At 45.2% G+C, this 24,649-nt stretch overlaps 1 protein-coding gene across 1 annotated transcript in view; it reads right to left on the reverse strand.

Annotated features, from left to right (window-relative positions):
- LOC147120181 (nmrA-like family domain-containing protein 1) overlaps positions 1–24,649 on the reverse strand; it is a 125,925-nt gene that overhangs the window by 5,604 nt on the left and 95,672 nt on the right. Inside the window, exons 3-4 of the mRNA XM_085985743.1 lie at positions 6,076–6,322; positions 4,800–4,990 (exon numbers count right to left, since the gene is read on the reverse strand). Coding sequence (XP_085841869.1) covers positions 4,800–4,990; positions 6,076–6,322 — 438 coding nt within the window. The remainder of the gene's footprint in view (positions 1–4,799; positions 4,991–6,075; positions 6,323–24,649) is intronic.

The raw sequence follows: 24,649 nt of genomic DNA on the forward strand, positions 1-24,649 counted from the left end.
TATCTCTAAATTCAACATTTAACCTCTCCATTGGCGCACTATAGCTGCAGTATGTATGAACTGCAGCAACTCACTAAGGTTACTTCAACAAAATATCTCTGCCCCGTAACCTGTATCATTGTGAAGGACAAGAGCAGCAATGTCATGGGAACACCAACACTTCTAAGTTCCCCTCCAAGTCACACACAATCGTGACTTGGACAAATATCCTTGCGGGGAGGTTTGCTAACACTGTTCGGGGGGGTTTAAACTAAAATGGCAGGGGGTTGGGAACCTGAGCAAGGAGACAGAGGAAAGGGAAACAGGGATAAAAGCAAAAGATAGGAAGGAGAAAAGCAAAAGTGGCAGTCAGAGAAATCAACGGTTTAAATCAAACGTGGCCACAGTAAATAATAATTCTAATAGGTCTAAGAGCGTTAAAAAAACAAGCCTGAAGGCTTTGTGTCTTAATGCGAGGAGCATTTGTAATAAGGTGGACAAATTGGCTGCACAAATAGAGGTAAACGAATATGATTTGGTTGGGATTACGGAAACGTGGCTCAAGGATGGCCAAGACTGGGAACTCAACATCCAGGGGTATTCGATATTCAGGAAAGATAGGCAAAACGGAAAGGGAGGTGGGGTAGCATTACTGGTTAAAGAAGGGATTAATACAATTGTAATGAAGGATATTAGCTCTGATGATGTGGAATCTGTATGGGTAGAATTGAGAAATACTAAGGGGAAAAAAACATTAGTGGGAGTGGTATATAGACCTCCCAACAGTAAGGCGGAGGTTGGGGATGGCATTAAAAGGGAAATTAAAGAAGCGTGCAATAAGGGCACAGCAGTCATCATGGGTGACTTTAGTAACAATACTGTGGAGGAGGAATTCCTGGAGTGTTTACGGGATGGTTTCCTGGACCAATATGTCGAGGAACCAACCAGAGATCAGGCCATCTTAGACTGGGTATTATGTAACGAGAAAGGATTAATTAGCAATCTTGTTGTACGAGGCCCCTTGGGTCTGAGCGATCATAATATGATCGAATTTTTCATTAAGATGGAGAATGAAGTCGTTGACTCAGAGACTAGGGTCCTCAATTTAAATAAAGGAAACTACGATGGTCTGAGGAGCGAGTTGGGTAGGATTGATTGGGGAATGGCACTCAAAGGGTTGACGGTGGATAGGCAATGGCAAACATTCAAAGACCGAATGGATGAGCTACAGAATTTGTTCATCCCAGTTTGGCATAAAAATAAAACAAAAAAGGTGACTCAACCTGGCTAACAAGGGAAATTAGGGATAGCATAAGATCCAAGGAGACGACATATAAATTGGCCAGAAAAAGCAATAATCCTGAGGATTGGGAGCAGTTTAGGATTCAACAAAGGAGGACAAAGGGATTAATTAAGAAAGGGAAAATAGAATATGAGAGTAAGCTAGCAAGGAACATAAAAACTGACTGTAAAAGCTTTTATAGATATGTGAAGAGAAAAAGATTGGTGAAGTAAAGCGTAGGTCCCTTGCAGTCAGAATCAGGGGAATTTATAATGGGAAACAAAGAAATGGCAGACCAACTAAATTCATACTTTGGTTCTGTCTTCACAAAGGAGGACACAAATAACCTCCCAGAGATGCCGGGGAACATAGGGCCTGATGAAAGGGTGGAACTGAAAGAAATCAGTATTTGTAGGGAAATGGTGTTAGGAAAATTGATGGGACTGAAGGCCGATAAATCCCCAGGGCCTGATAATCTACATCCCAGGGTACTTAAGGAAGTGGCCCTAGAAATAGTAGATGCATTGCTGGTCATCTTCCAGAACTCGATAGACTCTGGAACAGTACCCATGGATTGGAGGGTAGCTAATGTTACCCCACTATTCAAAAAAGGTGGTTGAGAAAAAGCGGGGAATTATAGACCGGTAAGCCTGACATCGGTAGTGGGGAAAATGCTAGAATCTATTATAAAAGATGTAATAGCAGAGCACTTGGTAAGCAGTGACAGGATCGGACAAAGTCAACATGGATTTACAAAAGGTAAATCATGCTTGACTAATCTACTGGAATTTTTTGAGGATCTAACTGGTAAAATAGATAAGGGAGAACCAGTGGATGTGGTGTATTTGGACTTTCAGAAGGCTTTCGATAAGGTCCCACATAAGAGATTAGCGTGCAAAATTAAGGCACATGGGATTGGGGGCAAGGTATTGACTTGGATAGAGAACTGGTTGGCGGACAGAAGGCAGAGAGTTGGAATAAACGGGTCGTTTTCCGAGTGGCAGGCAGTGACTAGTGGAGTACCACAAGGATCGGTCCTAGGACCCCAGCTGTTCACAATATATATTAATGATCTGGACGAGGGAATTGGATGTAATATCTCCAAATTTGCAGATGACACAAAGCTGGGTGGGAGGGTAAGCTGTGAGGAGGATGTCGAGAAACTCCAGTACGATTTGGACTGATTGGGCAGAAACATGGCAAATGCACTATAATGTGGATAAATGTGAGGTTATCCACTTTGGTGGCAAAAACAGGAAGGCAGATTATTATTTGAATGGCAATAGATTGGGAGAAGGGGAAGTGCAAAGAGACTTGGGTGTTCTTGTGCACCAGTCGCTGAAGGTAAGCATGCAGGTGCAGCAGGCGGTTAAGAAGGCAAATGGTATGTTGGCCTTCGTAGCAAGAGGGTTCGAGTACAGGAACAAGGATGTCTTGCTACAGCTGTACAGGGCCTTGGTGAGACCACACCTTGAGTATTGTGTGCAGTTTTAGTTGCCTTACCTGAGGAAGGACGTTCTTGTCATGGAAGGAGTACAGCGAAGATTCACCAGGCTGATACCTGGGATGGCAGGAATGACGTATGAGGAGAGATTGTGTCGATTGGGCTTATACTCACTGGAGTTTAGAAGATTGAGAGGGGATCTCATCGAAACCTATAAAATTCTGTCAGGCCTGGACAGACTAGATGCAGGAAGGATGTTTATGATGGCCGGGGAGTCCAGAACCAGGGGTCATAGTCTAAGGATAAGGGGTAAGCCATTTAGGACTGAAATGAGGAGGAATTTCTTCACCCAGAGAGTGGTGAACCTGTGGAATTCTCTGCAACAGAGGGCGGTGGAGGCCAGTTCATTAAATATATTCAAAAAGGAGTTGGATATATTTCTTAAGGCTAAAGGGATCAAGGGATATGGGGAGAAGGCAGGGACAGGGTACTGAATTTGGATGATCAGCCATGATCTCATTGAATGGCGGAGCAGGCTCGAAGGGCCAAATGGCCTACTCCTGCTCCTATCTTCTATGTTTCTATGTTTGCCATCTCTTCATTGTCACTGTGCATATACCCTAGTGGCCAGTGCAAGGAGAAGGTCTAGCATCACTTTCTCAATAATTGATGGACAATAAATGAGGCCTTGCCAGCATCGCCACATCCTCAGAAAGAGCCAGCGCAGACTCGATGAGTTGAATAGCCTCCATCTGTGCTGTACTATTCTGTGATTCTAATATAAAATAATCCAAACCTGTTACAATATTAAACATCATCAGGAAATTTTTTCTTAAAATAAACACATTTTCTTCTGACCTTGAACACAGTTGTTTTCAAGATCAGAAGTGTCCAAGCTTTTGGTGTCCATGGGCCACAAAATACATACTATGCAGTTCAGGGGCCACATAGAAAGTTTAAATCAATTTGCAAGGCTATGGGAATTAGCAGGGGAGTGGGACTAATTAGATACCTCTTTCAAAGAGCCGGCACAGGCACCATGGGCCGAATGGCCTCCTTCTGTGCTGTAAGAGTCATGGGGGGAGAAATCCACTATCGCCCCATTTGGAGCACTAATTTTTAAAAGTTTGAAAAGTTAGCACCAGGCGTTAACGATTTCAAACTTTTGAAAAATTTGCTATTTGCATTCCAAGAAGGAAATCAAGCGTTACTTCCTTCTTGGAGCGCAATCGGCAGCAGGCGGGGTGGAGTCTTCAGCAGCGCTACACACTCGGCCGTGCAGCGCTGCCGCGTTCAAAGGCTCCTTCCCTCCCTTAAAGGGAAGGGCCATCGCTGCAGGCTCTGCAATAGAAAAGTACCTCCCTGGACCACCAAGGTAGCTGCGATCCCGCGGGATCAGCCCGGCACTCACGCAGAGTGCCTGGCTGATCGATCGTGGGCAGGAACCCAAGAAAAAAACAGGAACAAGAAAGGTACGTTTTTCTTTTACTTACCTCGGCCACCTCGCCTTTAATCATTGCCCCTGAAGCGGCCGGCCGCCCGATGCATGCCTCCTGCAGCTGTCGGTGTTTTCGACCGGCTGCTGCTGCAAGGGGCAGAAGTCAATTTCGGGTCCGGGGCATTACCGGGAGATGCACACGACGATGATGTCACGATTTCCGGGCGAAGGAGATCAGGGCGCAACACCGTAGCGCTGCCGCAAAACTCCTGACGAATATGGCGGGAGTCAATGTCAGTGCCGCGCACGGTCGCAAAGCCATTTGTGCCCTGTTAGCGCGGGGAGGTGCAAGGGCACCCAATTTCGCCCCCTTTGATTCTATGTTCCTTTAATTTGCTTATAACCCAAGTTTCTAACAGATCTTGATGTTCTGATTTAGGATTTATCCACTTCTAAGGCTAAAAATAGCTCTTTCCAAGTTAGCAGGCCCAAAACATTCAAGCAGGACAAACAAGCAAAACAAATAAAAGTGCAAACAGAACTGAGTTGCCTGGGCCTCGGCAATCACACGTGGCCAATAGGCTGCAGTTTGAGCACTCTGGTCCAGATACTCCTTATTACTATTGACCAATTAGCTTAGAAAGATTTCTACTAACCTTAGAGTCTCTGATTGTTTTCCCAGTGTGTTGGGACATAATTGCAGCATACTCCTCAATCGTAAGTTTGTCAGTGCTGAGGCCTATCTCTTTCCCAATATACTCCTCAGGGCTTTTCAAGATGGCCAGCACAACTCCACCCAAATCTTTGACTGACATCCCATCCATTGGAACTCCTCCCATAGGAATGTCTAGGAAATGATTATTCAATCACTTGCATAGATAACAACAGACAATTTGACAACAGACAAATTCAAAGGCTTCACAGGTAATGATAACAAATCTAACACCTAAAGGACTACTGTCATTGTCTACTTTTCAACTGTTCTCTGCAACTTGATACAGTGTTCACCAGGATTTAAATTAGACATTTTTTAAACGCTAGCAGAAACGGAAATAAATAAATCAGCAAATACAATTAATCAATTTGTAAAAGTCTTTCCATAAGGAATTTAACTCTCACTTAGCTGTAATGTTTTCTCTTATTCAGCACTATTACAGTGAAACCGTGTTTGAAACTTGACTATCAAGGTTTGGTAAAGTGAAATACTAGTGTCTGTTCTACTTGTTGCTCAATAACTCCATTTCACAGATAGTTATCTTCACCTTGTTTCTATTGACTCCCCCAGTTTTTCAATATGGATTCTCAATACATCTGAACTGATAGATTGGTGTAAATCAACATTGGGAACATAAATCAGCATTAGCAATAAATCAGAAAATCTCTGACCTGAAGTTCACATTGAAAGTCAGAAGACTCATCACTTAAGTTTACATTGTGTAGCTCACAGATCAGGAATGTGTTTGGTTCAATCCCCGACCTGTACTAAGTTAGTTGATCTCAGCCAGGGCAGTAGTTGGAATTCTAAAATTGGCTTTAGTACCCCTAGCTAGGGCAAGGAAACCGCAGTTAGGGTTCCTGCTCCTGATTGCACTCTGACATCTCCCGAAGGAACGTATGGAAGTGTGGATGCCTGGTGAGGACAGGACTGACTGGGCCGTCATGCCCTCCATAATTGAATAGGCTGTCAACATTCATTGCCTAGACTTGCACATAAAGAACACCATTTAGGTACAGTGAGGTACAGGAGAGCTGTTGGCTCCCATGGACCATACCCTAAAAAGAATGTGGTTTCAGGAGAGGAAAACTGTGGGAAAAAAGGAGTAAACTGTACTTCAAATTCTCTTAAATGCCCTGAGCAGGAGAGAGTATTTACTTATAATACAAACCATACAATTGTTGCAAAAGAACATGTTAGGCTTTCCATCAACTTACCTAAAACATAACAGCCTTTGCCTGATTTAACAGGTTTAAACGCATTAAGGAAATTTTCAAAGTAGTCGGGCATTCTAACACTTGTCATGGGAGCACCAAGTTCCCTGAAATAATCTTCTATTTCTCCCTTCCCATCAAAATGTGGCACATCCAGCTTGCCATCAGTCAGCTTTTTTACATTCTCAAGTCCACTGAATACAATGTGCTTCACGCCAAGCTGCCTGGAAATGTCAGCTACTTTTTTACCCTGACAAAGAAAAATAGCAAAACATTATTTTAAGTATCAGTAGTTCATAAATTAAAATCACTCGTATAGCTCATTCAATGGTCCAGCAAGTCAATGGCCCAGGAGAGTCCCAGGTTCCATGCCGAGTTAGCTGATCTCAGTTGTGATGGTCATGGTGGCCTGATCTGGAGCAGGGAGAACAAATTAAACACAGTTTCCACTCCTTATTGCTTTCCAGTTGTCAATCAGGAAGTGCCCATATATGGGTATCAGGTAAAGACAGGATAAGATTTAGATGTAAGCCCCCGATCTGCACTTAGCTTGCGCGCCGGCTGTTGAGCTGTGAGCCCCCGTGGAATTCCGATCCGGGGCCTGGTCCAGCTGCCGGCGCGCAGTGCTTGCGTATCCCAGGGGCACAGTTAGTTCGATGCGTCCCCTGGGATCACGTGGGCCATGGGGAACCAAGCGGAGCAGTGAATGCTCCATTCATAAGATTGACAGGAAGAGCTATCAAAACTTATAAATACTACGGCCCCAAAACAGCACTAAATCTTCAAATAAATTTTTTAAAAACATCACATTTTTTAAATAAACTATAAATTACATGAAATAACTATTTTAAACAATAATTTAAATTAAAAAAAAATAATTTTATTTTGTAACGGGGCTAAAAATAAACTTACCTTGCTTTAAAGTATTTTAAAATAATAAACGTGTAGAAAAATTTTTTTAATTTTAATTAATTCACCACTTACCTTGTAAAAAGCAGGCCTTACGCTTGCTTTTTACATGTCTAACTTCTGGAGACTTACCCTCCCGGGAAAACCTGTAAAAAAAAAACGAAGTTCGATGCGCATGCGCAGCCTCTCCCGCGCACGCGTTCGACCTCTGAACCCCTTCGTTCAGGGGAACGGAAGTGCCGGTTTCCCGCGCATGCGCAGTGCATGCAGGAAACCGGCACTTCCATTGGGCTTACGGGCGAGTACCCCGTGCGTACTCACCCGTGGAGACCCGAATTTCTGGGCCAATGTCTTCGAAGGTCAAGTAACCTACCGACACCGGTAGCCCTGTGGTCCTTCACATGAAGAATTGCTACTCGAGTGAGTGACCGCATTATATAGAATCGTACTCCAGCGTGACTCAGCACCTTCAAGAAAGGTCAGAGAGAATTGAGAGAAGGAAGAATTACTCATATAAAGAAAATTCAAACTAATTCTGTGCAACTTCATAAATGAAAAATAATTAATAAATCATATACTGAATATCTATGATAAGGCCAGTCAGAGTTGTAGGGCTGTCAACAACAGAAAATCTCATCAATACCTTATCATCTCTGGAAACAACATTCTATACTTCTAGTAATGTACTCACAAAATCTCCCTTAATTTTTTTTTCACAAAATTTTATTTGTGCGATGAAGCTAACTCCATATGTAACAAATTACATCTGCTGTGTAGTGAGTTCCCAATTTCAGATGTGCCATATGGGGAGAGAGCAGAACATATGCCAAGGATTTTCATATACAGTGAGAGGGATAATCAAAGACCATAATTCATCCCAAACTTCCTGGCAGTTGTCTGGGTCCTGCCCCCTGGAATTCCCACCCTAAACCTCTCTGCCCCTTGAAGACCCTCTCTTTTAAAAACCTTTTCAAAATCCATCTCTTCAACCAAAACTTCAGTCACTCCTTCTAACCTCTGCCTTCTTGGCTCAGCAGTTGTTTTCCTTATGCCTAACTGTAAAGTGCCTTGGTGCGTTCTTTATGTTAAAGCCATTATATAAACGCTATTGAAGAGTGGCTCTGGCACCCTTCATTGGAAAAGGCCCAAGATTAAGCCATATGCCTTCCCTCTCAGCTATGGAACAATGCTTGGTAAAATCTGAAGAAAACAAAGCTGAGCAGGAGAAAAATAAAAACGTGAAAAAAATTTCACCAAATAATGTAGATGTGGGAGAAAACGTATTAAACATTAAGGCATGCTGGGATACTTGACCACTTTACTAATTGCACAAAGGACACTAAACTAGTTAAAACTAAAAGAACTGCTGACTGCCATAATAAAGTCAAGCTGACCTTTTGGCTTAGGACATCTGGTGATAAGAAACAGATTAACATGTTCACATTTTGAGAACAATGGAACCTATGAAACCATATGTTGAAATGTAATGTAAGCTAATCACATGAAGTTGTTTACCTTGCTGTATAACTATGAGCGCTGTACAATAGTAATTTAGAGTGCTGGTGAGCAGTAGGGACTGCTGCAGACTCTCCGTGATATCACGTAATAAATTCCTAAAGCGAACCTCGAAGTCTCCGTCTGATAGTTAATTTCCTCCACAGAATTTAGCGTAGTCGGCAGGATCCCTAACAACGGGATCTAAAAGAACTAAAAAGGTCTAAGTTGGGTATAGCGTCGACCTTGTATATCACTTGGCCCGCTTAGGCTCCAATTAGACAAAGGAAATTTAAAAAGGGACTCTCCTAAAAATAAAAGGAAAGTGCCCGGTGCCTCCCAGCTGAAAGGGGGAGAGTACCTAGCGCGTCCCAGCTGAAAGGGGGACGGCGCGCGGTTGCCTAGTTATCCGGCCGGTGACTCATGCTGAGCCAAGAAGCCCCATCAGGCTGAGGCAAGACTGCGGAGAAGAGAGAAAAGACTATGGCACCGAATTAAGTAGCTACAAAGAGAATAAAGGGTTGACTTCAGGATTCGCGGACGGAAAAACCGGTGAGCGCTCATTGTATTTTGTGTATATAAAATAACCTGCGGTTGTATAACCAGTAAGTTTAAAACTAAGTTACAGGAGTAAGGAGAAGATGGGAAATAACGGCAGTCGAGCGGATTCGTCCGAGCCTGCCAAGAAAGGAGCCCGAGGCAAGGTAAAACAGGAGGCTGCAAATGGTAAAATCAAGATATGTAAAAGAACGAATGACAGAATAAAAAAGCTCGTGCAACATCGAAAAAAGGTAGGAGATCCCATCGTTCCACCGGGATCGCCAGCCGATACTGTAATAAAAGAAAAGGAGACGATTTCGGAAACCTGAGCCCTGAAATAGACCGTCCAGATAAGACACAGTAAAGTCGGGTGATCCCGGACTAAGAAAGGTACCAAGGGTAAAAGGAAAAGCGCTAGAAGTTTGATACTGCAGTGGGGGTGGGTCCCCCGGAGATTAAGTTAAGACTATAGTAGGGGGTGGGTCCCCCGGAGATTAAGAAGCCGGAGAGAGAGTCTTGCAGCAGAAGGCAGGAGACCTTCAGAGATAATAGGGGGTGGGTCCCCCAGAGATTAAGAAGCTGGAGAGAGAGTCTTGCGGCAGAAGGCAGGAGACCTTCAGAGATTTCATTAAAGTATAAGGACTCAGTTCTGCAGTGGCGAATAACACAGACTGAGAATTGTGTCTATTGTTCAGTATATAGTATAAGATTTTAATGAGTTACCTAATTTGTTTACCTGTGTGGTCTGTCGCGTTAGTTATTATTAGTCTTGTTATTGTTAGTATGTGTTTCTTTTCATCTCTTACAGCAACTTGGTTGCAAAATCGCAAAGGGGAAACGGGTTATTGCGATCCAGAGAAATTACGCCTAGTTGAGACTAACCAACAGGAAAGTCCCAATTAAGTAAAAAAAAAAGTGTGCCAAATCTAGTAAAATCCCAGAGAAAGGCACCCCTGCTTGTTATATTTTTCAAAACTGCGGTCAAGTTTCAATCAATGACCTGCCAAGGTGGTCCAGAGGGACCCGAAATGGGAAATACTCATTTCCACCAGATGGCACCTTTAACATAGACAGAATTACCTGTCTAGAGGAATGCCTCATAAAAACAAAGGGACCCAACTAGAAAAGTAAAAAAAGTAAATTGGTCAGCCTTCTCAGATTGGAAAAAGGAAGCAGAGAGGCGACGCGAACGAAGTATAGAAGTTAGTAAACATAATAAAAAGAGGGATGAGATTAATCAGGAATGGAATAAACAACAAAAAGTTAAACAAAATCAGGGTTGGCAGGGTCCACAAAATTTATCTGGAAACGGAAATACCCAAGCCCAGGTTCACACTCGTCCACAGACTAATTGGACAACTAGCAATCCCTGGGGAAATCAAAGTGGCCCAAACGAAGAGTTTGGGCAAAATCCAAACTGTTCAGCATGACGTTACTTAGAGCCCACCCCAGACATTGCCCAGGAACAACAGGCTGTGGTACAATTGCCTGCAGTATCATTAAATTCTAAAGAAGAGCCATTTATAAATTTAAATATGAATGGAACACAAGTTCCATTTTTGGTAGACACTGGAGCAACTAATTCAGTCTTGACTAAACAATATGCAGTAGGAGCACCTTGTACCAATCAGAGTGTCAAATGTGTAGGACTTTCAGGAACAACCCAGACTATGGTATGGCCCACTCCATTGGATGTACAGATAAAAGACTTTCATGGACAGCATGCATTCTTATTATCTGAAGACGTTCCCATCAACTTATTAGGAAGAGATTTATTGTGTAAAATGAAAGCAGTGATATCATGTACGGAAAAAGGACTGAAGGTACATGTTCCAACTGACAGATGCGGGATGTACCCATTGCAGGTCCACAATTCTCCTATTTTGTATTGTTGGACTAATCATGATGACAACCTCAGTAAACAATTACTGATGGCTGTGGGAGCATTGCAGTATGTCACAAGATCAGTATCAGAATACCAGAAGCAGTTTAATTTGGGACATTGGCATGATAAATTGCACTGTACAGCCTATTATGACAAAACGGGAGAAGATCTAGAAGTGGCAATTAATTACAAGCCCTTTCTGCATCAGAAATATTCATTTAAAATCCGAAGAATTTTAATTGGGCAAGAAGGAATAGCGTCACCAATCTTGTTGACCCAAACAGCATGGGAATTATTCAGGGTAAAAGACTCTAAGCCACACTGTACACTAGCAGTGGCACATGAATTCAAATCTTCTGATCTAGGACAGATGGTCCTACGCCTATCAAAAGCTGCAGTTCAACAGGCGTGGAGAATAAGTCAGGGTTGGTTCAAGGCCCAAGAGCAGTTAACGAGTCTGTTCTCCCTGCCTACCCGGTGGTCCCAAACCCAGCCACTATCCTGACCAGTATACCTCCTAATTCAAGGTATTATACGGTCATTGATCTCTGCTCAGCCTTCTTCAGCATTCCTATTCACCAAGATTCCCAGTTCCTGTTTGCCTTCACGTTCAAAGGAACCCAATACACATGGACCAGGCTGCCACAAGGCTATACAGAAAGCTCAACTATCTTTTCGCAGTGCCTCAAACATGATTTACAGGACATTGTCTTAACCGATGGGTCAACCCTCATACAGTACGTAGACGACCTGCTAATTGCATCACCTACCCAAGAGGCATTGTGAATCAGTGACTCAGCTTATCACTAAGCCTCGTATAGACATTGTAGAAACTCCTCTGGACAATAGCGATTTTATATTTTATGTGGATGGATCAGCCCTCAGAGACGAAAAGGGCTCGCCAAAAAGTGCATATGCCATTTCCGATGATCATTCCATTATCGAAGTATGCTCACTACCATCTTTCTTTTCAGCACAACAAGCAGAACTGTTTGCCCTTACAAGAGCATGTATTTTAGCTACAGGAAAATCAGTGAATATTTATACTGACTCTTGGTATGCATTTGGAGTCACTCACGATTATGGTCAAATTTGGAAACTTAGAGGATTCCTGAATTCATCAGGATCTACAGTTAAAAAATGCTGAACAAATTGATAACCCTTTAAAGGCTCTCCAATGTCCTACAAAAATTGCTGTTATTAAATGCAAAGCACATACAGGCAATCAAGACCAGGCTTCTTTGGGCAATGATAGGGCAGATCGAGCAGCTAAGGCTGCTGCTCTATCTGATACAGGGTCACAAGTGTCTGCATATGTTCTTAGAAATCAAGATCCAGACAATCCCCCACCCACAATTAATGACGTTTTGGCCCATCAATTACAGGCCAGTCCGGACGAAGTGTTAGCTTGGGTGAATGATTCTTGTTTTAAAACACCTGAAGGAGTATGGGTCTACCATGACGGCCGCATGGTGGCTCCCAAGTCAATACTCCCATGGCTTGCCCGATGTGTCCACATGTTCACATGCAGGCAAAGGGGGGATGGCAGACTATATCACACAAACTTGGTATTCACCAGGCATTGACAATTACAAAACAAATTAGTGAACAATGCATTACCTGCCAAACAATGAACCCAGGTAAAATGGAAAAGGTACAGGCTGCCTCCCACCCAAATCCAACAAGACCCTTTGTACATTTACAGATGGATTTTATTAAATTACCAGTATGTTTAGGATTTAAGTATGTATTAGTTATTGTAGATGTGTTTTCACGATGGATTGAAGCCTTTCCATGTAAAAAAAAATGATGCAGTTACTGTTGCAAAATGTTTGTTAAAAGAAATTGTACCACGATTTGGTATACCTGCACAACTTTCAAGTGACAATGGATCACATTTTACTGGGACAGTTGCGCGAGAATGTGTAAGGCTTTACAGATCAACCAACACTTCCACTGCAGCTATCATCCACAGTCAGCGGGACTGGTAAAAAAAAAATATATATAATGGTATGCTGAAAAATAAACTTTCCAAACTCTGCAGCAAGACAGGACTTAAATGGGTCGAACTTTTACCCTTGGCATTGATGGTAAGGCGATCAGCAACAAACAGAACAACAGGACTGTCACCACGTGAAGTCGTCATGGGACGACCTCAGAGACTGCCATTTTCTGCACCCTTCACTGACAAGCAGATGGACATTCACAAGATGGATGAACATATGTTGAATTATTGCATTGCCTTAACTAAGTGTATTTCCAGTTTCCACCAACAGGTCAAGCAAGCCCAGGTTGAACCAGTTGAAGGAAGGTGCTATAACCTAGAACCAGGAGACAACGTATACGTGAAAGTATTCAAGAGAAAGAACGGTCTCCAACCCAGATTCGAAGGTCCGTGCCAAGTACTCCTAGCAACGAATACTGCTGTAAAGGTGAAAGAGAGACCAACATGGGTCCACGCCTCCCACTGCAAAAGAGCTCCAGAAAACAAGGAAAAGGAATCACCAACCCCATCAGTAAATGGAACTGGACATTAGGACTATGTTTCCTTGGGACACTTATAATACCTGCAATGCCCGAATTGGATATAAACACATTTTTGTATATGGCATACACGTACGCAACAACGGTAAGCGCTTCCAGCTGTTGGGTTTGTGCCCATGTTCCCATACATAGTAAAGGGGGAATTCCATTAAGACCTATCCCCTTCAATGAGTCAGAGACGATGGAATGGATTTTACGCCAAAATGGGAGTATTACCAAGTATGAGTTAAATGGCCCCAAAAAGATTATAGTAGATGAAGACTGGCAAAGGCATTGGACCTCGGCAGGGTATGATTTGGACACCCTCAAAGGATGGTATCAGCCTAAGTATGACCATGCTAGACAGCTCCCCTCCCTGGTCCTCACCAATACATCTGGGATAGGGAGACCAGTAAGCTCATGGTGCCTGGATAAGAGTAAGAGTAGAGGACCAAGTGTTGGCCACAGTTATTATGCAGAACCAGTTAAAGTAATGATGCAGGTACAGCTCAAGGACCTATTTGATGGAGAAGGAAAGATTAAATGCAATCTTGCTAGACTAGGTTGTCCTTGATAAGGACAAAAGGAGGGAATGTGGAAATATGATTTTGCCCTTACTAGTGCATGATGGGATACTTGACATCTAATGTATTTTTGTACCATTGCCTGTGGACTAAAACTGAGTTAGCAGCAACCAACGTAATCTTCTGACCTATTGCAATTAAGTTAGTCACAACCTGCCAGAACAATACATTGCAGAACTATTGGGTAACCGCACTGCTAATGACACCTGGCCAAAGAATGAAAACAATTCTGTTAAAGGTCAATCTCGTTTCTCTTTATACATGATCATATTGAACTTGTGTTCTTCACTGTATAAATATGATAATCAGACATGAGTGAGCAAATCATTTTTTTGGTAACAAGATTCAAACAAAACCTCCTGACAGAATATAATTAACTAACTTTGTCTGAAGACATTTCTGTCCTGCTGACCTTTTGATTGTCCTTGTTTAAACTCTTAATGTGTTTAAAGGATGGTCATCTAAAGCATCCGCAGTGTTGGAATTGTTTGTTCACCCGATGGTTATAATTTGTGTAGTGACAGGAGTTTTATTTATATTAATTTGTATAATGTGGATAAGAATGAGATATCTGTTAGCGCAAACAGTAGAATCAGTAGCATCTGTAAAAAGAGCTACGAAAGTACTAGAGAGAAAGGAAAGAAAGAGCAAACCAGGATGACTATGATGAAGAAGATTGTCTAAAAATGCGTCCTTTCCCAAAGGGATATTATCCTCCCTATGAAAACGAACTGAATACAATGCCGTAAAGCAGTGTTGATCAGTAAAGATCAACAAGGAGGGAATTGTGGGAGAAAACGTATTAAACATTAAGGCATGCTGGGATACTTGACCACTTTACTAATTGCACAAAGGACACTAAACTAGTTAAAACTAAAAGAACTGCTGACTACCATAATAAAGTCAAGCTGACCTTTTGGCTTAGGACATCTGGCGATAAGAAACAGATTAACATGTTCACATTTTGAGAACAATGGAACCTATGAAACCATATGTTGAAATGTAATGTAAGCTAATCACATGAAGTTGTTTACCTTGCTGTATAACTATGAGCGCTGTACAATAGTAATTTAGAGTGCTGGTGAGCAGTAGGGACTGCTGCAGACTCTCCGTGATATCACGTAATAAATTCCTAAAGCGAACCTCGAAGTTTCCGTCTGATAGTTAATTTCCTCCACAGTAGAATAAAGTTTAAAAAAACTATAGTTCAGAGATGAAAGAAAGATATTTTTGGATTCTAATTCTATCTTTATAATATATAAGACTTAGCAAAGCATCATTGTTACAGATGGTAAACAGGTTTATGTATCCAATTCAAACTCTGCTGTGGTATTTCAATAGTCTAAGGGTGAAATCTAAACGGAATCAATACAACAGTGTGATGTGACCATGGATACTGCCTACTCTCTAGAGAATTTAGTCAATGGATGATGGTCAAAGATCTTTCCATAACAACAGAATCTGAACTAAGAGAGAACTAAGTTTTGGCTTTGGGGGTGCATGAACAGAGAGATCTGGGGGTATATGTGCACAAATCGTTGAAGGTGGCAGGGCAGGATGAGAAAGCGGTTAAAAAAGCATATGGGATCCTGGGCTTCATAAATAGAGGCATAGAGTACAAAAGCAAGGAAGTTATGATGAACCTTTATAAAACACTGGTCCGACCTCAACTGGAGTATTGTGTCCAATTCTGGGCACCACACTTTAGGAAGGATGTGAAGGCCTTAGAGAGGGTGCAGAAAAGATTTACAAGAATGGTTCTAGGGATGAGGGACTTCAGTTACATGGATAGACTGGAGAAGCTGGGTTGTTCTCCTTAGAGCAGAGAAGGTTGAGAGGAGATTTGAAAGGTGTTCAAAATCATGAGGGGTCTAGACAGAGTAGGTAGAGAGAAACTGTTCCCATTGGCGGAAGGATCGGGAACCAGAGGACACAGATTTATGGTGATTGGCAGAAGAACCAAAGGCAAGATGAGGAAAAAAATGTTTACACAGCGAGTGGTTAGGATCTGGAATGCACTGTCTGAGAGGGTGGTGGAGGCAGATTCAATCGTGGTTTTCAAAGGGGAGTTGGTTAAGTACCTGAAGGAAATTTTTTTGCAGGGCTACAGGGAAAGGGCGGGGGAATGGGACTAGCTGAAGTGCTGTTGCAGAGAACCGGCACGGACTCAATGGATTGAATGGCCTCCTTCTGTGCTGTAACCATTCTATGATACCATGATTCTATGACAATCTCAGTTTTGTTGAGCTGTGTAGTTCTAGTTTGAGCTCTAGACTGGAGCAGCTTTGCTGCTGGTTCCTTTGACACTAGTCTCCATATGGATTTGCAAATATTACCATTTCATCTCTTTTTTAAATTTGTTTATGGGATGTGGGCATCGCTGGCAAGGCCAGCAATTATTGCCCATCCCTAATTGCCCTTGAGAAGGTGGTGGTGAGCCACCTTCTTGAACCACTGTAGTCTGTGTGGTGAAGGTACTCCCACAGTGCTGTTTGGGAGGGAGCTCCAGGATTTTGACCCAGCGACGATGAAGGATTGGCAATATATTTCTAAGTCAGGATGGTGTGTGACTTGGAGGGGAACTTGGAGGTGGTGGTGTTCCCATGTGCCTGATGCCCTTGTCCTTCTATACAGAACAATTTAAATCTTTTCTTTAATACTTTGGTAATGACATATATTTACAGTGTACAGTGTACCTTGTATAGTAAATACCATACATTTTGATAATGGGTAGGTTTTGCTGAGTGACATGGGTTGCCGACAGCCCAAGGTAATGGCAATGATGCTGGTGTGTAATGTTATACTCATCTGTTGTGTCAGAGACTAGTGGGTTTTGGTTATGCTACAAGAGATTTGGGGTTATCTTCTTCGGGTAAGATGGTGTGCACAGTGGGTGCTTTGCGAAAAATATTTTTCCAAAAATAGCTGTAACAACCCAACTCAAACTGACATCAATCCCTCCTGATACCCATCCAAATATGAGAAACAAAATGGTGGATCCCCACAAAGACAGCCCTGAACAAGCTACATGGTTTTGGCCAGCTAATGCCAAAATCTGGAAGGTCCTTAAGATCAGTTGATATGGTAAAGTGACTAATGGTGAGGAGCTCAGGTGACCAATCAGTAAGTTTTAAGCTACCTCAACAGGGCGTGAAACCTTCCAGCTGTGTACTGACCTCACAAGAAGACATACTACAATAAATACATTGAACCCCCTGAGAGTGCAAACTTCCTGCAGTTAAGCTTATATTACCTATCTGTTGTTGGAAGTACCATTCTTTGTGTTCAGCAATGGGCTTATAAGTTTAGTGAAGGATAGTGCAGGCTGCTGAACACTCAGTGTTACTGCACATGCACGAATGACTGCAGTACAAACATATATGGATAAAAATAGATATACACTAACTGCAAAATGGTCCTTCATTTACCTAATTAGTCCCCGCCCTTTTCTCTCGCTCAGGTCAAATTTCCTTCCTATTTTTGTACCTCGAACCTCTAACAAAAAAGCATTTTAGGTTGCCCCAAGTTTAAACTTCTCAACATTTTTGCTATCCTATGGATTTGGATGGGAGGAGGCATGAATCTACTTGTTGGATATGGGTGAGCCATATTTCCCATTAATGGGATGTAGGTCTGAGAGATGTAGCTGAGAATGATGAGCCACATAGCACAATGACAGGGTTTGCTAGAAATCCCAGGAACAAATACAAACTTCTATTACATGGAACAAAAAAATGAGTTGGGCCCTTACTTGTGGCTTCTTCTTTAAAAACAAAAAAGTGTTAATTGTTAAAATAAATGTCTGATGAGGAGAATACAGTAGTAGGCTTTTAGAATTTCTACAGTAACAATTAGAATTAAAGGTGCAAAATAGAGGCGTACCTCACAAAGAGAGAGATGCTTGTTAATTCTGCAGAGTAAAAAAGAAACAAGATTTAACTCCCTGTGAGGTACTCAAATCCAAACTGGAGACATTCAGTGTAGGCGACGCTTTCATACTCTTCTTGAATTGTGAACAAATTGAACTCCCACCCAGCATTTTGTGGTGAGCAGATATATGTTGCATGTACGTGAGTGGGAGGAGAAGGAAACTGCTTTGAAATTATTACAAAGAAGATTTAGGAAGTGGGGAAATTCCTTCACTATAAACAAGGAAGAATACTATCTATGTATCCTGTTCCAAAAGATTTTCAATAGGTAATGTACTGGCATGTAAAGTAGTTTAAAAGACCGTGGGGCAGAAATTCAGTTGTTAGCATCACCCGTTAGCGCCTTAAGAGGGCGATAAGTGGGGCGCGAAGCAGCTAGCGCCCGGGCGCGGTGAGACCTGCGCCTCTCGCGAAATTGAGCGGACATTTAGCGGCGGCGCAAAACCGCAACGCCCGCTCAGCTGCGCACGCAGATCCTGACGTCATTTCATGGTGCAACGCCCTTGGGGCGCCCCAAACCGGAACTTCAGTGGCGCCCCCCTCCTTTCCGCCTGGCGCTCCCAGCGACTGGTTGACTGGAACGGTTCCCAGTCGCTGTGGGGCTGGGGGGGGGCGCTATTTAAAGGGGGCTCTTCCTGGCTTCTTTGTGGTAGCCATTTTTGGACCACTCCTTCTGTGAGAGAGAGAGAGATTTGCAGAGAGACAAAGGGAGAGAGCTTTCTGCATTGAGTCAGCGCTCGCAGAGGTACTTCTGGCTTCGGCCCAGAACTTTGTAGTTGGTTTGATTTTTCAGTGGCATAACCTTGAGTGGCCACATACTATGGGGGCTGCAATGGGTGGAAATGTTGGGTTTCTCCATTGCATTGAGAGGGCTGAGACACCGAGAGAAAGTGCCAATCATGGCCAGACGGAGGAGGGTAAACAGGCATCGCCTTACCCTCCCAGGGTATTCCGCCAACAGTTCTCCTACCTCAACATGTCTGAGGAGCAGTGTTTTCGGAGGCTTCGATTCAGCAGGGAGGTGGTCACTGAGCTCTGCCACCTGCTTCAGCCAGATCTGCTGCCTCAACTGAGGAGCAGGACGTCTGTGTCGGTGGCAGTGAAGGTGACAGTGGCTCTCAACTTCTATGCCACCGGCTCCTTCCAATCCGCTACTGGGGACATTGCCAATGTCTCCCAGTTCGCGGTGCATTGCTGCATCCGCCAAGTCACCAATGCCCTATTTAAAAGGAGACATCAGTACATTTCCTTCCCCATGACCCTAGACAAGCAGCAAGAGCGCGCAATGGGATTTGCAAGAATAGCGGGCTTCCCCATGGTCCAGGGCGCCATTGACTGCACGCATGTGGCTTTGCGGGCGCCGCAAGAGAATGCCGAGGATTACCGCAACCGGAAGGGGTTCCATTCGTTGAACGTCCAGTTGGTGTGTGACCACAGACAGCTGATACTAGCTGTCAATGCCCGCTTTCCAGGCAGCAGCCACGACGCCTTCATCTTGCGCCAGACTTCTGTGGCAGACCTTTTCGAAGCCCCGGCTCACCCAGGAGGCTGGTTTCTCGGGGACAAGGGCTATCCTCTGTGCACCTGGCTGATGACCCCGCTCCGTGCGCCCAGCACCCCTGCTGAAGAACGATACAATGAGAGCCATCAAGCGACCAGGAACATGATTGAGCACACAATCGGCGTGTTAAAGCAACGGTTCCGCTCTCTGGACCATTCCGGGGGAGCCCCTCAGTACTCACCTGAGTGAGTCTCCCATTTCATTGTAGTGTGCTGCATGCTGCATAACCTGGCAATCCTCAGGGCTCAGCCACTGCCACCAGACATTGGAGCACCAGCAGAGGAGGAGGAGGAGGAGGAGCACCAAGACGGGAGGGAGGCACAAAGTGCAAGGGCCGTCCGTCAGCAGCTTATTGCAAGTCGGTTCTAGGCCCCCTCTGAGGGAATGGCTTGTGCCATTGAAAGAACATGAATGGAACTGTTCCGCAACCCCTGAGCCAGTCAAGGCAACAAATAGTTCAAAGAACAAACATGCACAATCTGAATAAAGACACTTCTTTATTTAACAAACTGTGTGCCCTTCCCGCATGACAAAGTAATAGAGAGAAACCCCCAAAAAAGCAGTCAGACACATAACTGGCTCTCACAACCTGGAGACAATGAACAAAAGAGTAAACAAAAAATGACCACGATCCTCGGCCTTCACTAAAAAAATTAACAGCATTTTGCCACACCTCATACTTTTTGCCCTTCGAGGGTGATCTGCTTCGCTTGCGAGATTGGCCCCTTCCCACCCTGCAGCTCCTCCGCAATGGGACCCCAGTGGCTGCAGCAAGGCTGGGGGAAGGCTGCTGAGTGTCAGAAACTGAGTCGGCAGATGCCCTTGAGGGACGGCCTGGACCAGCTCTGGGCCTGGAGGGCCCGGCTGCTGACTGCTCCAACTCTGCATGGGCGGCAGCAGTCTGTCCTACGGGTGGTGGCAGCTGCAGTGGAGAAGTGACAGTGTTGGCAGCAGGAATGCTGCCATCCTGACAGAGGACAGGCACTCCCTGGTCGGACGACACACTGGCACTCCCACGGGGCAGCACTGCAGCATGCGGAGCAATCTGCTGAAGCACAGACTGCTGGCCTGCTGCGGCGCGGCGAGGGCCCCGGCGATTTGTGCCCGATCCAGCGAGGGTGGCAGCAGTCAGTGCTTGTGTGGCTTCAATCTGCGTCTGCATCAGACCAGCCACTGACTGCATTGCACCACTAAGCAGTTGCGTGGATGCCGCCTGTGCTGCACCGAAGTCCTGCAGACTCCTTACCTGTGCTGCACCGAAGTCCTGCAGACTCCTTGCCTGTGCTGCGCCGAAGTCCTGGACACTCCTTGCCAGTGACTCCATGGGTTCGGGCATCCTTGCCACTACAGCCATGAGCTCAGTGTGCCTCTGCTCCACCTGGGCGCCCATTTCAGCGAGGAGCTGCACCTCTTCTGCGCTCACTGTAGCAGGACTGGAGGCCAGACTCTCCCTCCGGGGAGAAGGCCGCCGAGCTTCCCTATCCCCCCCACGTTGCTGCAGCCCGCTGGGTCCCGGAGCTTCACCCTCCTCAGAACCTTCCCCCCTGCTCCCCTCCAGGGAAGACGTGTCCCCATTATGGCCATGGGCTGCCTCGGCTGAGGGTGGCACTGATGGTCCGGCTTCCTCTTCCTCCTCGCCTTCAGAATCACTCACAGAACTTACCATTGCTGTCCAGAACGGGGTCGGCATCTCCAGTGGCGACGGGGCCAATCATCCAGCCTGCCATAATGCGCTGGACTCGCTGCTCCAGATCACTGAGGTCTTGAAGGTGAGGCCGGCCTCCCCCGGTCCGTTGCTGCTGCCTCCTGTTATGGGCCAGCTTGCCCTGCAAGAGAAAGGACGGGCTCTGAGTACAGTGTGATGCCCTGATCTTGGCTGCACTGCCTCCCATGGTGGAATAGCCCTTACAGTGTGAAGCCCTGATCTTGGCTGCACTGCCTCCCATGGTGGAATAGCCCTTACAGTGTGAAGCCCTGATCTTGGCTGCACTGCCTCCCATGGTGGAATAGCCCTTACAGTGTGAAGCCCTGATCTTGGCTGCACTGCCTCCCATGGTCGAATAGCCCTTACAGTGTGAAGCCCTGATCTTGGCTGCACTGCCTCCCATGGTCGAATAGCCCTTACAGTGTGTAAAGTGCTGAATGTGCGTGTGAGTTTCATGAAAGGCCCATAGGTGTTGGATGAGGGCTGGGCATTGGGGCTTTCAGGACCCTTTGGCCATAAAGTGAGGTGCACATGCAGGGATGAAGAGGATACTGAAAAGGGTACTCACCCTGACGATCCGAGTGAGGTCCTAGGCACCATGCTGCTGGAGGTTACTCTGTGAGCCACCTCCCTCCAAGCTTTGCGATAGTCAGTGGGCAGCGGCCTCCTGCCACTGTCCGGAAACAGGATAGATCGCCTGCGCTCCATCGCGCCAACCAGAACCTGCAGGGCCCCCTCACTGAACCGCTGCGCTTGCTCCCTGGCCCTCTCCATGGTCCTAGGCGTTAGAATGTGGCAGCAGGTCTGTCCAGGCTGAGAATCAGGGCTCCGATGTGCAGGGTGTGGCTGCAATCCAAGATCGACCCTCCCCTTTAAGAGCTGTCCAGCGCCAGCGTGTCTGCGTGCAATCGTTAACTGGCCGCACCTGTGCTGCGCCCGCCCTCGGTGGTAGCGCCTTGCTTCTCCGGCTTAGCGCCTTAGGACAGTCGTGCAGCGCCTGTTTTAGCGCTCCAAGCACCTCCTGGGGCGAAGCAGGTCAATTTAGCTGTAGGTAGCGATAATTTGCGCTTGGTGCTAAATTTCGCGCCCGCTCGAGTATAACGCCCCAAACGTGGCGATACTGAATTTCTCCCCGTGTGTTAAAATGCCTAAGTTGTATATTGTACAATCAGCAGGATTTAGTGCAGAAGTTAATCAATTTACTTTCTGATCGTTTATTCCTTCTATGCTCTCTAATAAGATGGCAGTATTCCTGTTCCCGTAGAACATTAGATAGGATTACATTAAGATTTGGAACTAAGTAAAAGAACCATGTCTGCTTGTCTTGTAATTTAATTACTAGTTAATCTCAATCACTTTTCCTTTAGATGTTCTTTAAATGTAATTGCAGTAAACTCCCCAATTGATACGTAGAATCATAGGGCAGGATTTTCATTGGGCCGTGGAGGCGGGATTGGAGGCGTGTGGGGGGTTAAAATCGCAAAATTGGGGGGCACGATCCCATCCCGCCTCCATGCCAGTTTCAAAGGAGGCGGATACCCGACCTGTGCTGGGAGTCGCCTCCCCGAGGCGGGAAGGGGATTAGTGCCAATTAACTGCCTGTTAACAGGTAGTTAACAGGTAGTTTTTAGCCTAATCCCTATTTTTATTCCTGAAGTGTGGGATTCCCGATGGCTCCAAACCACGGCAAGTTAGCGAGGCGGACTGTCGGGCTGAAGGGCTTGGAGGGTTCGAGATGTCCGGTGTTCAGGTGAGTGATGGGTGCATGAGTGCAGAGGTAAGTGTGTTTGGTGCGTGTAAAGTGTTTAAAGAAGTTTAATTACCTTTACTTACCTTTACAGGCTTCCTTCCTTCAGATCTCGGGAGTCCCTCATCTCACCGGCACAGAAAGCAGACTGGCCGCGAGCTGTCAAAAGTTGCAGCATTCAGCTTTCTGTTCTGGAGAGATCTCTAAATCAGCCTGAGAGGAAGGAATTAACTTAGTGTACAGATTGACAGAGTTTGACAGCTTCAAAGAGCTGTCAAACGCTGATATTTCATCTGTCACCTGTTGCCGGGTGGCCCTTAATTGGCCTGCTGAGACCGCTGCATGGGCTCAACAAGGTCAATCAAGTGAAAATCGTGTGGGTTGGCCACAACTCAATGGAGGCGGGACTACAACCCCAAAGTTGTAGTCCCGCCTCCTACCCACCTCCAGTATCAAAATCCAGCCCATAGAGTTTTACAGCACAGAAAGAGGCCCTTCGGCCCATCGTGTCCGAACCGGCCATCAAGCCCTGTCTATTCTAATCCCATTTTACAGCACTTGGTCCGTAGACTTATGCGCTATGGCATTTCAAGTGCTCATCTAAATGCTTTTTGAATGTTGTGAGGGTTCCTGCCTCTATCACCCTTTCAGGCAGTGAGTTCCAGATTCCAATCAGAATCCAAGCCATACAGTCCAGGAAGTCCTGAGATGCAATCTGTGCTGAGTCAGCGGATCTCCGCTGTGTGGTAGGAGGGCGCAATATATTTGGCCACACCATCCCTGGACTAGGATGGAGAAATATGAGCCATGGTTCTTGCTTCTGATCGCTATCCAGCGACTGTTGCTTGAACTGTACACGTGTGGCCATTAAATGAGGGTAGCATTATGATTTCCCCCATTGGGACTAGGGGCAGGGTCACTGGACAAGGCTTAGAAGCTAAGCAGAGCCAGGCCTGGTTAGTACCTGGAAGGGGTGACCATCAGGGAAGACCAGATGCAGAAGGTCATGGAAGGAGGGGCGGTTGGTGAGAAGGTCACAGAAGCAGCCCTGGGAAGGGGCGGCTGGTGAGCAGGCCCGGGCGTTGGGCTGAAGATTGTCGGACAGGAGGAATGGTGGAAATGGAATGGCGGCGCGCACAGATGCAGCGGCTTTGCTTCTCCCAGGACGGTGCTATTTACGTTTAATGTTAATGTTATTTGTACTGGACTCATGGGAGCTTGCAAGATCACATTTCGTTGTTCATGTACTTGTGCATTGTACAATGACAATAAAGTTGAATTATTATTATTAAATAACTTGCCAATGCTCAATAGGATCCTGCATCAATATTGGCCCACTTAGGTGAGGTACTGAAGGAACCATAGCCCAGCTTGATTCAGCACCTTTAGGAAAAGCAGGAAGAAAACTGGGGGGGGTGGGTGCAGCGGTTGTGGGGAGAACATTTTATGTAGTCATCGGTTTAGTATTAATCAAAATCATCTGGTGTATACAAAGTTTGGTGCAAAGCTCAAAATAATCTACAGGCAAGCAGAAAAGTGCCAGTTTGAGAATGCATGTAAATAATTTGATGGTGATTTTCACACATCTCTTCAGACATTGGTATTCAGTTTCCTTTTTCTGCTCTTTGAAGGAGTTAGAAAAAATGTGCAAGCTCTACACATGAGCGGTGAGAATGTAGCTGCCGCTGTGTCTGCACAGT

Source organism: Somniosus microcephalus, chromosome 4 (assembly GCF_052327205.1).
Source record: "Somniosus microcephalus isolate GS21.2 chromosome 4, FLI_Smic_1.0, whole genome shotgun sequence".
Classification (NCBI taxonomy): domain Eukaryota; kingdom Metazoa; phylum Chordata; class Chondrichthyes; order Squaliformes; family Somniosidae; genus Somniosus; species Somniosus microcephalus.